Source organism: Hibiscus syriacus, unplaced genomic scaffold (assembly GCF_006381635.1).
Source record: "Hibiscus syriacus cultivar Baekdansim isolate YM2019G1 unplaced genomic scaffold, ASM638163v2 tig00006507_pilon, whole genome shotgun sequence".
NCBI classification, from domain to species: domain Eukaryota; kingdom Viridiplantae; phylum Streptophyta; class Magnoliopsida; order Malvales; family Malvaceae; genus Hibiscus; species Hibiscus syriacus.
In genome coordinates, this window is record NW_024062101.1 from 548,691 (window position 1) to 566,152 (window position 17,462).

General features: G+C 34.7%; 1 protein-coding gene across 1 annotated transcript; it reads right to left on the reverse strand.

The window, feature by feature from the left end:
- Positions 1-9,008: 9,008 nt before the first annotated feature.
- Positions 9,009-16,665, reverse strand: LOC120200726 (probable serine/threonine-protein kinase WNK5). The gene is made up of 5 exons (XM_039201491.1): positions 15,823-16,665; positions 15,400-15,665; positions 15,087-15,310; positions 14,883-15,005; positions 9,009-9,034 (listed from the first exon to the last, which is right to left on the reverse strand). The coding sequence occupies exons 1-5, from the start codon at positions 15,910-15,912 to the stop codon at positions 9,009-9,011; spliced, it is 729 nt and encodes a 242-aa protein (XP_039057422.1). The 5' UTR covers positions 15,913-16,665.
- Positions 16,666-17,462: the final 797 nt, after the last annotated feature.

Here is a 17,462-nt window from a genome sequence, read left to right on the forward strand (position 1 = left end):
AAAGAAAAAATTTCAACACCAGACTTGAGGTAGAGCAGGAGGTGGCTAGCAATTGGATGCAAAGATGCAGAAACAAAGATGTTCAAATCCAGAAGCTTAATCAAAGAACGCAAGAAGCACGAACAAAACTTGAAGAGGATCTGGATCAGTCTAGAAACAAAAACTCAGAGTTTAATGCTTACATTTTGCAACTTGAGGAATCATTGTTTCAAGAAAAGGTTCGTCTAGGACCTAATGATCTCAAAGAAAGTAATGAGGAAAATGCTTCACTACGAAGACACATTAGAGATCTTGAAAAAATTCTGCACAATTTTCAAGTCAGAATCACTGAGTTAGAGCAAACTCTTGAAGGAACAACTGAACAATGGCAAAAGTCAACTGAGTTCTATGTCGAAAGAAGTGAAGAAAGAAGCAATATGGTGTTCGAGGCCATGGTACAAATGAGCGAGGTTGCCAGATATGTTGGGGAACTAGCTGTTGAAGCCGAAATAATTGAGCATCAAGTTGATCCAGTTTCTAAGTGCGGAAAGAAGGTGTCATGGTTAATGAAAGAAATTATAGAGCTTAATAGGAAAGCTATGCCTTATCTGTAGTTATGAAATATTATAAAGAAACTTTTGTATGCCGATGAAAGTTGTTCTATGACAGTTAACTTTTTGGGATCAATGTTTTTTACATACATGCATTTTGCATACATTCATCATTCATTTCATAATTTTCGCTATGAATTATTTTATTTAAGTTAAAGTTCATTAATTAAAATTTGAAAAAATAATATTAAAAGATTTTTCAATCGCAGTTACTCTGGCCAAAAGAGAAATACTACATCACTACGGTACTAGACAAGCTACTAAGAGAATTATGGAGGATAAAATACAGCGTATTGAGGAACAGCATCATAAAGAACAAGAAGAAATGAGAATGAAGTTGGAAAAAATTGAAGCCAGTATTGCAAATTCACAAGACAGTATGATGAAGAAGATAGAGGACATGTTTAAAAGGCAGGCTATCAGTGGAAAAATGCATGAAAATCCTGTATCTTTCGACCAAGAACCCATATATCCTCTAGGTTTTTCACCAGAACCAATTTATCACTCTGGTACTACCCCTATACAAATCAATGCTCGTACATCTGCATTACAAGAAGCTAAACCACATGAAGATCAACAAGTGGATCCCGCATCTTCAAGCAAAAATCCGCTTATATCAGATGTGAAAATAGGTGATCTTAATACTGAGCATTTGATCCCAGATTTGAATGAGCTGAATGAGAAACAAAAAGTAAATGAAGAACTGACCAGACAGATCAAGAACTTAGAAGAACGAATGAAATCAGTGGAAATAACTGAATCATTCTATGGGTTTGATGCTAGTGAGTTAAGTTTGGTTCCAGACCTAATCCTCCCCATCAAGTTCAAAGCTCCCGAATTTGATAAATATGACGGTACTACATGCCCTTCATCCCACATTACTATGTTTTGTCGAAGAATGGCAGGATATGTGAAGGACGAGAAATTGTTAATTCACTGCTTCCAGGATAGTTTGACAGGACCGGCTTTAAAATGGTATACTCAATTGACCAAAGCCAACATTAGATCCTGGAAAGATTTGGCTAAAGCATTTTTAGAGCAGTACCGCCATGTGACAGACATGGTCCCTGATAGATGGACTCTCCAAAACTTGGAGAAAAAGAATAATGAAACATTCAGACAGTATGCCCAGAGATGGCGTGACACTGCGGCTCAAGTTCAACCACCTTTGTCAGAAAAAAAGGCCACAGTAATGTTTGTCCATACATTAAAGGCTCCTTATCTAAACCATCTAATGGGGAATGCAACCAGAAATTTTGCAGATTTGGTAATTTCTGGAGAATTAATTGAAAATGTCTTGAAAAGTGGCAAGATTGAATCAAATGATGGGTCTAGTTCTAAAAGACCTACATACCGGAAAAAGGAAAATGAAGTCAACAATGCAAATTCTTACAGCAAGGATTCATCGAAAAGTGTTACAATAACCCAGCCAAGGGTTAAGAAAGAGGAAACAAACACTAATCGAGTAGAGTCCAGAGGATCTCGAAAGGAAAATGAAAGGTTATCTTTTACACCTTTACCAGTACCATATGCAGAGATCTATGATTCGCTGTTAAAAGCAGATGTTATAAGGCCCTATCCTTTGGTTCCCATGCAACCACCATTCCCTCCTTGGTATGATACAAAGGCACACTGTGTTTACCATGAAGGAATTACAGGACATTCTATTGAAAACTGTCTAGCATTCAAAAGGGTGGTTCAAAATTTGATCAACACTGGGAAGTTAGAATTCAATACACCATCCGCATCAAGTCATCCATTGCCAAATCATGGAGATAAAAACGTGAATGCAATTCAGGAAGAGAACAGAAAGAAAGCAAAGACTGACATTTCTGAAATTAAATCTCCGTTTGTTTGGATATTCCAACAATTTTCTTTAGTCGGTATAATTCCACAACAATTCAGGCCAAAGCAGAATGAAGGCAAGAATTATTGTGAATATCATCAGGAGAAAGGGCATAAAATTCAACTATGTCCTGAGTTTAGAAACTTGGTGCAAAAATTGATGAACAACAGAGAAATAGAATTCTTTGAAGAAGAACCCGGAAAAAAAGAAGATGATGTTTGCTCATCAGAAGATTCTAAACCAAATCAAAGAATAAATGATCCTGTGATCATTAATGTGAAATCATCTACGGCGATTCCTACACCAATAAGGCCAAAAGTAGTTATCACCACTCCTCTACCATTTCCATACAAAGATACCCGCAGGGTACCTTGGAATTATACTACCAATGTTTCAGTGGTAGGAGGATCTGTTTCTCTAGATAAAACAGAAGAGAAAATACAGAGTTTGAGTACCACATCGACGTCTGAAGCAGTGAGCGAGGTCGGTTTCTTTACAAGGAGTGGGAGATGTTACTCTCCCTAAACATCCAATGCTTCAGAACAAGTGAAAGCAAAAGGAAAAGCCATGGCAATACCTCAGAAGGTATTTGAAGATGAATCCCTTCCAGCATTCAATGAACCTGTGACAGAAAAGCAAGCTCAAGAATTTTTGAAATTCTTGAAACATAGTGAGTATAGTGTGGTTGAACAACTACACAAACAACAGGCAAGAATTTCTATTCTTGATCTTTTGATGAATTCAGAAGCGCATAGGAATGCTTTGATAAAAATCCTCAATCAAACATTTATCCCCGAAGATATATCCCTCAATAAACTTGACAGAATTGTGGGACATATAGCCGCTGACAATTACATAACGTTCACAGATGATGAAATACCAGAAGGCGGAATGGGGTCAGTAAAAGCTTTGAACATCACGACACATTGTCATGGTCATGTGTTGCCAGGAGTATTGATTGACAATGGATCCGCTCTCAACTTGATGCCCCTAGTTACACTTCAAATAATGCCTCTGGATCAATCACACATGAAGAGTTATCAGAATGTGGTACGAGCATTTGATGGTACTCAAAAAGAAGTGCTTGGGAAAATGGAAATACCTTTGTTAATCGGCCCAGTCGTGTACAATATTGACTTTGTGGTGATGGACATCCACCCCACATATAATTGTCTATTAGGGAGGCCATGGATTCATTCAGCAGGAGCCGTTCCTTCTTCATTACATCAAAAATTGAAATTTGTTGTTGATGGACAACTAATATGCGTTAGTGCTGAAGAAGAAATCATTGCGTCTGTAACAAGCGATGTTCCATATATCGACACCAATGATGAGGCTCTTGAATGCTCTTTTCGAGCTCTTGAATTTGTAAATGCAACCTATATTGCAGAAGGAAGCAAAATTCCATATCCCAGATTGTCTGATTGCACCAAGATGACGGTACAACAAACTTTAGGCATCGGAGCTAAAGCTGGGAGAGGTCTAGGAAAGAATCTTCAAGGAATTTCAGTTCCTATCAGTATAAAGATGAAAAAGACCGTTTTGGGCTGGGATTTAAGCCCAATCTTCAGCAAAAGAACAAAGAGATGAAAAGAAGATGTGAAGACAGAAAGGCAAAATTGAAAGGGGGAGAAATCCTTTGGAAACACATGTCTTTCCCACAGTTGAAGACCATATTCAGATCAGGGGGAACAATTAATGTGGAACAGCAGCTTGTTGAAGCCTTTAAAGAAGAAAAGTTGACGAAAGATCAAGACATAGTTGAAGAAGCTATGAATGGATTATTTATCAACATGATCATAAATGACAACAAGACTGGCAAGTACTTGGATAGGATTCGACCATGTCTTCCTGGAGAAACCCTCACCAATTGGACCACTGAAGATCTTCCTATAGTTTTTAATATTAATGCAGAGTAATATTCAGAACTAATCTTTATGTTTAGCTCAAAAATATGAAAACTTTTTGTTATCTTGTAAAAGAAATTATGTTAAATATAAGAAATTTTCTTTAAAATTTTCAGATGGCAATCATTCTTTATATTTTCTTACATTTTTACATTTATTTATTTTCATAAATTTACTATATTCTTTCGGAAATGTTCCGACTTAAATTTGCAGGTGTCACCGTGTTAATAGCATGTTTATTCCTAGATTTAATCCAGTGATAAATTTAGAGCAGCCTATATGTCTGGAAGAAATCAATGGTTGTGAAGATGAACTAGAATGTGATGTTCCTACTGAACTATTAAGATTGGTAGAAAAAGAAGACAAACAAATTCTACCCCACAAAGAAGAGGTTAAGACTGTGAATTTGGGAACAGATGAAGAAAGAAAAGAGGTGAAAATTGGTACTACTCTGACAGTCCAGATAAAACAAGAATTGATAAATCTCCTTCAAGAGTTCAAAGATATCTTTGCATGGTCTTATCAAGATATGCCTGGTTTGAGCACAGATATAGTGATACACAAGCTTCCAATCAATCCAGAATATAAACCGGTTCAACAAAAGCTCAGAAGAATGAGGCCAGAAATGTTGTTGCAAATCAAAGAAGAAGTGATGAAACAAATCAATGCAGGTTTCCTACAGGCATCTAAATACCCAGAATGGGTAGCCAACATTGTTCCCGTACCTAAGAAAAATGGAAAAGTTCGAATGTGCGTGGATTACAGAGATCTCAACAAAGCTAGTCCGAAAGATAGTTTTCCCTTACCCCACATAGACACATTAGTGGACAATACTGCAGGGCATGCATGGTTTTCATTTATGGATGGCTTTTCAGGATATAATCAGATAAAAATGAATCCTGAAGACATGGAAAAAACAACATTTATAACCATGTGGGGCACATTCTGTTATAAAGTGATGCCATTTGGATTGAAAAATGCAGGGGCAACATATCAAAGAGCCATGGTAACTTTGTTTCATGACATGATGCACAAAGAGATTGAAGTATACGTAGATGACATGATTGCTAAATCCCGAACTGAAAAAGAACATATTCAAAATTTGAGGAAGCTTTTCCAGAGATTGAGGAAGTATCAATTAAAGCTCAACCCCGCTAAATGCACTTTTGGAGTAACTTCTGGGAAACTTTTGGGATTTGTGGTCAGCAAAAAAGGAATTGAGATTGATCCAGATAAAGTCAAAGCAATTCAAGATCTTCCACCACCCAATACAAAAAAGGAAGTTCGAGGCTTTTTGGGAAGATTAAATTATATATCTCGGTTCATTTCTCAATTAACTGATAAATGTGATCCAGTGTTCAAATTACTTCGAAAGAACAATCCTGAAGTCTGGAATGAAGAATGTCAAGAAACTTTGGATATTATTAAGAAATATTTATCCAATGCCCCAATTTTAGTATCACCAATACCTGATAGACCATTAATTCTCTACTTGACGGTCTTCGAAAATTCGATGGGATGTGTACTAGGATAGCATGATGAATCAGGAAGGAAAGAAAAAGTTATTTATTATCTGAGCAAGAAATTTACCGATTGTGAAGTTCGATATCCACCAATACAAAAATTATGTTGTGCTTTGGTGTGGACTACTCGAAGACTCAGACAATATATGTTATACCATACTACTTGGTTGATATCCAAACTTGATCCTTTAAAGTTCTTAATGGAATCACCAGCTTTGACAGGCAGAATGGCTAGATGGCAGATGTTATTATCTGAGTTTGATATTGTATATGTCAACCAAAAAGCGATAAAAGGAAGTGTCATAGCTGATTTTTTGGCCAGTCGTGTATCAAATGATTATCAGCCTTTGAACTTTAATTTTCCCGATGAAGATCTGTTATGCATATCCATGAATGAAGAAGTCAAAACAAATGATGCATTTGCAACTTGGAAGCTTTACTTTGACGGAGCATCTAATGCTTTGGGACGAGGAATCGGGGCAGTGTTAATTTCTCCTGAAAATATTTATTATCCCTTTACGAGTAGATTGGAGTTCTTTTGCACCAATAACATGGCGGAATATGAAGCTTGTGTCATGGGGATGAAAGCAGCTATAGAAAGGAAAATCAAATTTCTCAAGATATATGGAGATTCATCGTTAGTGGTGTATCAATTGCGAGGAGAATGGGAAACAAAAGATCCCAAATTGTTGGAATATCGAAATTTTACCCTCGAATTAGTGAAAGAATTGAGAAAGTTACCTTCAATTATCTCCCTCGAGAAGAAAATCAAATGGCAGATGCTTTGGCTACATTAGCTGCTATGTTTCAAGCAACTAAGAAGGTTGATATGATGCCAATCAAAATGCAAGTATATGAAATTCCTGCACATTGTTATAGTGTGGAAGAAGAGGTAGATGGTAAACCATGGTATCATGATATCCTGCAATATATCAAAAATCAAAGTTATCCACCAAATGCAACAGAAATTGATAAAAGAACCTTGAGAAGAATGGCTGCTGGATATTTTCTTGATGGAGAGATTATGTATAGAAGAAGCAGTGATCAAATGCTGTTGAGATGTTTAAATACCAGTGAAGCTCGAAATGTCATTGAAGAAGTACACAGTGGAATATGTGGAACACATGCAAATGGTCTTTCCATGGCCAGAAAATAATGAGATATGGATACTATTGGGCTACTATGTACACAGATTGCATTGATTACGCAAGGAAATGTCATAAATGCCAGATATATGCAGACAAGATTCATGTACCCCCATCACCTTTACATGTAATGACAGCACCCTGGCCATTTTCTATGTGGGGAATAGATGTCATTGGAGCAATCACACCAAAAGCATCGAATGGACATTGTTTCATTCTTGTGGCAATTGATTATTTTACCAAATGGGTTGAAGCTGCTTCATACACTAATATTAAGAGGTCCACAGTCTGCAAATTCATAAAGAAAGAGATAGTTTGTCGATATGGCCTACCAGAGAGGATCATTACAGACAATGCTTTGAACCTGAACAACAAAATGATGACCGAACTTTGTGCACAGTTCAAGATCAAACATGCAAATTCAGTGGCATATCGTCCAAAGATGAATGGGGCAGTTGAAGCAGCAAATAAGAACATCAAGAGAATCATTACAAAGACTACTGAAACTTACAAAGATTGGCACGAGAAGTTACCTTTTGCTCTATATGCATACCGAACTACTGTTCGAACATCTACTGGGGCAACGCCTTTTTCTTTAGTCTACGGGATGGAAGCAGTCTTACCAATTAAAGTTGAGATTCCATCGCTCCGAATATTGAGAGAAATAAAATTGGATGAATCTGAATGGATCCAAGCTAGATTTGATCAATTGAACCTTATTGAAGAGAAAAGATTGAAAGCTATTTGCCATGGACAGATGTATCAAAAACGGATGATGAAGTCTCATGATAAGAAAGTACATCCAAGAGAATTCCAAGAGGGTGATCTAGTACTAAAAAAGATCTTGCCTATACATAAAGATTTCCGTGGGAAATGGATGCCTAATTGGGAAGGGCCATACGTTGTGAAAAAGGCCTTTTCCGGAGGAGCGTTGATCTTGGCAGAAATGGATGGAAAAATTCTGAAAAATCCAATAAACTCGGATTCTGTCAAGAAATATTATGCTTGAAGAGAATAGAAAAAAAAATTAAAAAAAATAAATAAAAAAAAAGAGAAGAAAAAGAAAGGGGGTCAAGGTGAAAACCCGCAAAGGGCATCTTGTAACCAAAGGAAGGATTTGAGTTGAAAACCTGAAAAGGCGGCTCAAATGCAAGTTGATATTAGGCATCTGGCAATTGAACTCTCTTAAGATTTTGACAGTTTGGAAGAAACTTCACATCCACAAGCATTTTGACAACGTTTGAGATCTTCCATACAAAAGTTTCCATCATTACTCTAAATTGTGTCAACTTGATTAATTTAGAAATACTTATGCTTATAATTTGTTGAGACATTTGAATTTTTATCATTCTTATGCTTGCCATAACTTTGAATACAATTCTATCTATTTCCAGTTTCATTTTATTTGAGATTAAATTTATTTTTGGAAATTCAATTTATTCTTTTCTATTGAATTAACATAATTTTGAAATAATTTAAAGATTTCTGAATATCACTTTATGTTAATACTTTTAAATACATGGAATACAAAGTAGGCAAATCATCACTAGCTTAAAGCCATGAACATCAAGATTATTACAAGTGGTGCTACCGACAACAAGGTCGAATCCGCCAAATCTACTCATCAATTGCTCCAACCGATCACCATTCAGTTCTTGCACATCTGTTTTCAAAGATATACTAAAACAGTAGAAGATGATCTTTGCAGTACTGATTCCAGCAAAAAAACAAGACATTGATATCACTAGGAAACATGTTTCTATACAGATCCTTGTATATGGTTTTAAAGGAAACCTAGAAGCATTTCCACCTCATCAGGTTCAAGTGGAGTAACTTTATTCCTTCCAACCCATACTAGATTCCATTTTCAGCACTCATCAAGAACATACTTCTGGACACTCGAAGGTGGCTCATTGTCATAAGCTTCAAAAGCCTTACAGATCCTTTCTGTCAATTTGGCACTTCATGTACATGTTTATAAACAGTTCAACTTTGTTCTAGGATTCCAAGAAAGCCATCATTTCTTTGTCAATGGAAAAGCATCAGCACATGGATGAAGCATAATAAGAGAAACTTTGTTTTTAATTGGCAGAATTATATAGCCCTTTTCAGTGTAATAGCATGGAAATGCTTCAAATCTACAAATTCTGGCTTTACATCGAATAAGTACTGTGATATCCCAGTCCAAACATTAAATAGAACAAATGAATTTACCAATAGCATCTTCTGGAAGTGTTCTTTGAGTTATCTGATCTAATTGGACAGAATCAAGCATCTTCTGGAAGTGTTCTTTGAGTTATCTGATCTGGTTTGACAGAACCAATCATTGAATTTGGAAGATGAATGTGCCAATAGCATCTTCTGGAAGTGTTCTTTGAGTTATCTGATTTGGTTTGACAAAACCAATCATTGAATTTGGAAGATGAATGTGCCAATAGCATCTTCTGGAAGTGTTCTTTGAGTTATCTGATCTGGTTTGACAAAACCAATCATTGAATTTGGAAGATGAATGTGTTCATAGCATCTTCTGGAAGTGTTCTTTGAGTTATCTGATCTGGTTTGACAGAACCAATCATTGAATTTGGAAGATGAATGTGCCAATAGCATCTTCTGGAAGTGTTCTTTGAGTTATCTGATCTGGTTTGACAAAACCAATCATGGAATTTGGAAGATGAATGTGCCAATAGCATCTTCTGGAAGTGTTCTTTGAGTTATCTGATCTGGTTTGACAGAACCAATCATTGAATTTGGAAGATGAATGTGCCAATAGCATCTTCTGGAAGTGTTCTTTGAGTTATCTGATCTGGTTTGACAAAACCAATCATGGAATTTGGAAGATGAATGTGCCAATAGCATCTTCTGGAAGTGTTCTTTGAGTTATCTGATCTGGTTTGACAAAACCAATCATTGAATTTGGAAGATGAATGTGTTCATAGCATCTTCTGGAAGTGTTCTTTGAGTTATTTGATCTGATTTGACAAAACAATCATTGAGTTTAAAAGATGAATGTGTTCATAGCATCTTCTGGAAGTGTTCTTTGAGTTATCTGATCTGATTCAGTAGGAACCCCAGAACCAATCGTTGGAATTGAAAGATGAACTACATGATTATCTTCATTAAGAAGCTCCTTTTCAAGCTTCCTCTGCTTCCTTTTCAAAAAAAACATAGCCCAAGTTTCGCCTTTGCTTATAATTAGGATCATTGCATAATGACTTCCTATTTTTTACCAGAAGAAGTGCATCAGCAGCCTTAGTCATTTGAGAAGCACATATAAAATTTGCCAATTCTGCAATTGATGAATCTGGACCACATTTCTTCAGGGCTATTGAAGTTTCAGCCCATGAGAATCTCATTTTTGTCAAGTATAACAGTTTATTCTCCTCAGAATTCAAGATTTCTCGGTATTAGAAGAACTATCGATATCTGTGAAATCATCTTGAAAGGTCACTTCATAATCAGATAAGTTGTTATCAGAATCAACATGTTGCCAGAATGCAAGCTTTTCAAGAGCCTATACTATTGAGTTTTATTCTCAAGAGGTTTTGTGACATTATATCTACATCTACATCTGTCAAAGATGATAGATTCTTTGATTTGAAGAAGACAGATATATTGGGTTTTTACAATTGAAGAAATACTCAATTCACCCGTCTAAAATCAAACAACTTAATATTCATGCATCATATTTAGGCATTTGCAAAAATAGATGCATTTTCATTCATTTTTGTTGAATTTCTAACAGGAATTTCAAAAATTTTAGCAAAGATTCAAATTTATCATTTGAAGGATCATCTTTTCCAGAGAAAGTTCATAATGAGAAGAACTCATCTGAAGAAGGAAGAAGAAGTTCATAATGAGAAGAATTTGTTCAACCTTTTACCTGAATTCATCACTTGATGGATCATCTTTTCCAGAGAAAGTTCATAATGAGAAGAACTCATCTGAAGAAGGAAGAAGAAGTTCATAATGAGAAGAATTTGTTCAACCTTTTACCTGAATTCATCACTTGATGGATCATCTTTTCCAGAGAAAGTTCATAATGAGAAGAACTCATCTGAAGAAGGAAGAAGAAGTTCATAATGAGAAGAATTTGTTCAACCTTTTACCTGAATTCATCACTTGATGGATCATCTTTTCCAGAGAAAGTTCATAATGAGAAGAACTCATCTGAAGAAGGAAGAAGAAGTTCATAATGAGAAGAATTTGTTCAACCTTTTACCTGAATTCATCACTTGATGGATCATCTTTTCCAGAGAAAGTTCATAATGAGAAGAACTCATCTGAAGAAGGAAGAAGAAGTTCATAATGAGAAGAATTTGTTCAACCTTTTACCTGAATTCATCACTTGATGGATCATCTTTTCCAGAGAAAGTTCATAATGAGAAGAACTCATCTGAAGAAGGAAGAAGAAGTTCATAATGAGAAGAATTTGTTCAACCTTTTACCTGAATTCATCACTTGATGGATCATCTTTTCCAGAGAAAGTTCATAATGAGAAGAACTCATCTGAAGAAGGAAGAAGAAGTTCATAATGAGAAGAATTTGTTCAACCTTTTACCTGAATTCATCACTTGATGGATCATCTTTTCCAGAGAAAGTTCATAATGAGAAGAACTCATCTGAAGAAGGAAGAAGAAGTTCATAATGAGAAGAATTTGTTCAACCTTTTACCTGAATTCATCACTTGATGGATCATCTTTTCCAGAGAAAGTTCATAATGAGAAGAACTCATCTGAAGAAGGAAGAAGAAGTTCATAATGAAAGAATTTGTTCAACCTTTTACCTGAATTCATCACTTGATGGATCATCTTTTCCAGAGAAAGTTCATAATGAGAAGAACTCATCTGAAGAAGGAAGAAGAAGTTCATAATGAGAAGAATTTGTTCAACCTTTTACCTGAATTCATCACTTGATGGATCATCTTTTCCAGAGAAAGTTCATAATGAGAAGAACTCATCTGAAGAATGAAGAAGAAGTTCATAATGAGAAGAATTTGTTCAACCTTTTACCTGAATTCATCACTTGATGGATCATCTTTTCCAGAGAAAGTTTATAATGAGAAAAACTCATCTGAAGAAGGAAGAAGAAGTTCATAATGAGAAGAATTTGTTCAACCTTTTACCTGAATTCATCACTTGATGGATCATTTTTTCCAGAAAAAGTTCATAATGAGAAGAACTCATCTGAAGAAAGAAGAAGAAGTTCATAATGAGAAGAATTTGTTCAACCTTTTACCTGAATCCATCAATTGATGGATTATCTTTTCCGGAGAAGTTCATAATGAGAAGAACTCATCTGAAGAAGAAAGAAGAAGTTCATAATAAGAAGAACTTGTTCAACTTTTGGCATAATTCTATCACAGAAGGAGATAGATTAACATCAGCCTTTCTAGAGAAAGTTCATAATGAGAAGAACTCATCAAGAGCTTATTCAACCTTTTGAATGACTCTATCACAGAAAGGAGGTTATCATTATCCCCAGCAGAAAGTTCATAATAAGAAGAACTTATTTGGAGAGAGAGAAGAATTTATTCAATATCTCCATTATGATCAAAGTAAAGTCAAATGGATAAAAAAAATTTATTATCTTTTCATCTTTGCCCTATTCTTGTTAACACAAGAATGAGCAAAGAGGGGCAGCTGAAGATACTAATTTTTATCCATATTATTATTATTATTATTATTATTATTATTATTATTATTATTATTATTATTATTATTATTATTATTATATTATATTATTATTATTATTATTATTATTATTATTACTATTATCATTATTATTATTATTATTATTATTATATTATATTATTAAATATATTAAATACATATAAATATATTAAAAATAAATAAATAATAAAAAATATAATTACAGGCCCAATTACAATTGGACCGGCCCAGTTACAAACCAACCAGAGCCGGTCCAAATCCAACCAGAAACCCTAAATATTTGGGTTTCCAGTTAGGGTTTCCTAACCCTAATCTAGCCAGCCGCCATCTTCAATCTCAACCGTTGGATCTGGTTTGATCCAACGGTCCACCATTTGCCAGAGGAAACCCTAGGGTATCTATACCCTAGGGACACGTCCCAGCGCCGCCGCTGCTGCTTCCAGAAGCCCTCACCGCCTCCGCCGCTGCCACGTCCCGAATGATGCTTCCAGAAGATCAACGCCAGCCGTCCATGCAAGGCTACGGGGTGAGTCACCACTGGTAGTCCGGTGACTCACCGAGGCCCCCTCTTCGGACCGGTCTGAGACGAACACCGGTGGTGGCTATAAAAGCCACCACCCATCTGCGAAAGAAAAAAAAGAAAAAGAGAGACAAAAAAACCAGGGACAGAGACAGAACCAAAAAGAAAAAAAAAGGAAAATAGAGAGAGATATAAAACTACCAACGATCCCAACAGAGCAAAAACAAAAACAGAAGGAAAAAGAGAGGAGAGAAGCTTACCAAGGAAGCCTTGACCGTCGCCGGAAACACTGAACATCGCCGGAGAACCGAAAATACCGAAGGTATATTTATAGATCTGCTCCGATTGGGAGCCATTTAAGGAAAAAGAACATCGGAACCGTCCTTAGGACGGTCCGATCTATCCAATAGTATAAAAATAAATTTTCCGGCCACCGGATGCGGTGGCCGGCGGGGACACTCGCGGCGGCAGACGGCTGCCGGATTCCCTCCGGTGAGGGAATCTAGAGAGAGGCCAGAGAGAATTCTCTCTCTCTCTCTCTCTCTTTCTGCTTAAAGAAAAAAAAGAAGAAATGAAATGGCTGGCCCTTCGGGCCAGCCGGTTTGGACCATTTATAGTCCTTCCCGAACGACGTCGTTTCGGGAAGGACTATGCGCGTAATTACAAAATAGTTAAATCCCGTCTGTAGTCCTCCCAACTTGTAAATTTTATATTTTGGTCACTAAACTGAATTTATAATAATTTTAATTCAGTCTTTGAATTTTAATTTTGTTCATTTTAGTCTTTTTTATTAAAATAATATATTTAGGATAAATGACAAATTTAATCCCTTAATTTTAATAAATAATTTTTTAATCCCTAGTTCATATTTTTAATTTAATTTATTATAAAATTCGAATTTTAGATAATTTTATTTTGGTCATTAAATTATTAAATTAGAAAATAAAATATTTAATCCCTATAATTTCAATTAATTAGGAATTAGATTTAGTTTTATTTTAATTATAATTTAGTTATTTATTTTATATGTCTTCATTTATTTTATTGTTTTTAAATATATTGTTTTAGTAGTATTTTTATTTTATTGTTAAATATTTTTATAAATATATAATAAATAGTATTTTTTTTTAAATTTATTTTTAATATCGAAGAAAAAGGACAGTCTTAATACAACTGGATGTCCTATTCTGATATTTTAATTAAAAAGTAAACAATATTATTTGAAATTTATATTTATCAATATCAAAGAAAAGAGCTGTCTTAAGGCACCTAGAAGTTCTTTTCGGATATTTTTAAATAAATAAATATTTTTTATATAATTTTGAAATAATATGATTATAAAATTAAATATATTTTTGTATTTTTAAATTTTAATAATAGAGACAATTTATAATTAAAAAGTACCAATTTTGGGCGTTGTAGGGTGCTAATCCTTCCTTAAACGTAACCGACCACGAATCCCTTTTTTATTAAAAAGAACGAATTTTTGGTTATAAAAATGCAGATCAGTTCATCTTTTAAATATGGTTTTCTTAAAAACTCTTTTAAAAGATAATTTTTAGGTATTCGACCTACCTGATTCAAAAGGCCGATGGCGACTCACAAATTATTTTCAAAATTATTTATTCACCTCAATTTCCCCGCCAAAATTAATATTTCGTGCCCGGACGAAAATCGGTTACGACACTCGCTATACGGATATTCGGAAGTAAGCATCTCTAATAAACACATGCCAAAGGAGTATATATCGACTAGCTCGTTGTAACACTCCTCATATAGCTCCGGTGCCATAAATTCTGGTGTCCCTAGTATTGTGTGCAAGTTTGAAGAAAGTAACATATAAAGATACCCAGAAATCAGACAGATGATGGAAATTTAGAGCATACCTATGACACTATGAGCATGTTGTGAGCCACGAAGAATGGAAGCTAGTCCGAGATCGCCTATCTTGACTTGTCCGAGGTGGCCATTGACAAAGATATTATCACACTTAAGATCTCTATGGATCACTGGAGGGTCATGGCAATGCAGATAAGCTAGACCCTGCAGAATTTGACGAGCCCAGCTCTTAACTGCTCGCATGTCTACACGCTGGTACCTCTGTCTATACCTGTATTATATCAAACAACATATTAAAACATACACTAAAACAACACCAATGTGACATTTTCAATTGATAGTAAAGTCCGATGTGGTTACTCTCGAAGTGTGCCGGAGGTGAACATCTCGGTGATGAAGTTGAATGTTCTCCGATCGACATCGATCCAAGTTGCGTAGAATTGAATGATTGAATCATGGTTGACATTCTTGAGGAGGTAAACCTCGGAATAAAGCCTCTGCAATTCGTCCGGTGAACGGAAGACATCGTTAAGCTTGACTTGATTCCATGCCACCACCATTCCTAGGGCCTCATCGAATGCCCTATACACAGTCTTCATAGCTCCTTTACCAAGAATCTCTCTAAACTGCAGAGAAAATTCCCACAGATTCAATCATGTTAAAAAGCTTAAACCATGCATATAATTTCATTTACACACATGCTTCACTACTTTGATATTATCATCAAAAACTATTTCTCAAATTTTCCCGGAAAATTTAGAGAGAAGGAAGAAGAAAGCTTACACGTCCGTACCGACCGGAAGGGTCGGTTTCAACGTATCCAAGCTGAGATTTAACTCCATCATCACATCCACCTAGACGTGTTTGGTACATGGTCTGAGAAATCAGGCACCGTGAAAAGCTGTCGGGCTTATTGTAATATGTCTATATATATTGAAAACACGAATATTATAGTTATCTAGCTACTGGAATATGAAACTCAAGAACAAGGCAGCAGGTAAAGAAAGAAAATTTTGAAGATGTGCTAGGTGATCCGAGGCTTTCCTTCATGATTTTCGTAGGAAAAAACACCAAATAATAACCAAAACAGCCTCCAGTAATCCACACTCAGCATAATCCAAGCCATTTCCACAACTGCTCGTAAGAACAAGTAGTAGTCCTTGGAAACCATTTAGTCTTTTTCCAGAGATAAACACAGTATTCAAGAATATCTATTGGTGGAAAAAAAGAACCCAAAGCCAAAAAACAAAACTGTGGGTCGGTGTAGGGGTAAATAAAAGAAAAGGCTTTAGATTGAGGAAATGATAAAAAAAAATCCTTGTTTTGTGAAGGAGAACCGTTTTCTGGGGATTGAAAGAAGGAAAATTTTAAAACTTGAAAAGATTTTGATAGCTGGGAATTTGAATACGGAAAGAAACTAGAATTCTGAACTTGAAAAACCTATGGCTACGCTTTGACATCACCATTTCTACAAATTCCAAGGATGAAAATTTGGGGTTCACATGCAATTGAAGATAGAAAAGGAATGAGATATTCTGAAGTTGCAGATGAACAAGGAAACAACAGTGGTTGTGGAGAGACGAAAGTATACAAAAAAGAAGACGAGAGAAGCTGATTGACGAGAGTTTGTATATTTGGTGCGATGCGTTGCGCTCCTCTCTTCCACCAATTAATAAAGTTGAGCTGACGTCATTTTTTTTATTAATTTAAATTAAATATAAAATAATATTTATTCCAAGATAATATTAAATCATTTAATATATTTATAGTATTTTAACTTAGAATTTTAAAGAATAATAATAATTCTTTTATGAAATCATTTGATTTTGATAAAGTTTAACTTCTAACATTTTTATTTTGCCATGGGTGATGGAAATGTTCATGTTCAACCTTCTTTTCTTCTTTCTTTGAAGTTAAACGATTTATTTGATTCACTTATTTATTTTTTATTTATTGGCTTAAATAAAAAATAAATTCTTAAATTATATTTTTTTTGTCTTTAAATTAATTTTATCAAAATAAAATTTTAATTTATTATATATAATCACTTAAGTATCTAATTTTTTTAGAATAGAATTTTAAACTATGCTTCTATATCGTTTTGAATCTCTAAATAATTATTTTAATTAAAATAAGTATTTAGTTTTATATGACATGTCACGTTGACATAAAGAAAATTTTCTAACTAAAATAATAGCAAGATTAGAATTATTACAAATAATAGTGTAATGACTTATTTTGTTCAAGAAAATAGTTTAGGGGCTTAAAACAAAAAAAATATAGTTTAATTACTTTTTTTACTTTAATCTTAATTTTGTTTTGGTCACTTAATTGTTTTATTTTTAAATTATATCTAATATTATGTTTCATTTCTGTTTTGATCACCCACCATTAAAATTAAGCGTTGACTTAATTGAACAAAC

Coding starts and splice junctions, on each gene's coding strand:
- LOC120200726 (XM_039201491.1), bottom strand. CDS start 15,912: ATGTACCAAACACGTCTAGGTGGATGTGATGATGGAGTTAAATCTCAG. Junction 15,666..15,822: donor CTTCCGGTCGGTACGGACGT/GTAAGCTTTCTT, acceptor TTTTCTCTGCAG/TTTAGAGAGATTCTTGGTAA. Junction 15,006..15,086: donor ACATGCTCATAGTGTCATAG/GTATGCTCTAAA, acceptor ACACAATACTAG/GGACACCAGAATTTATGGCA.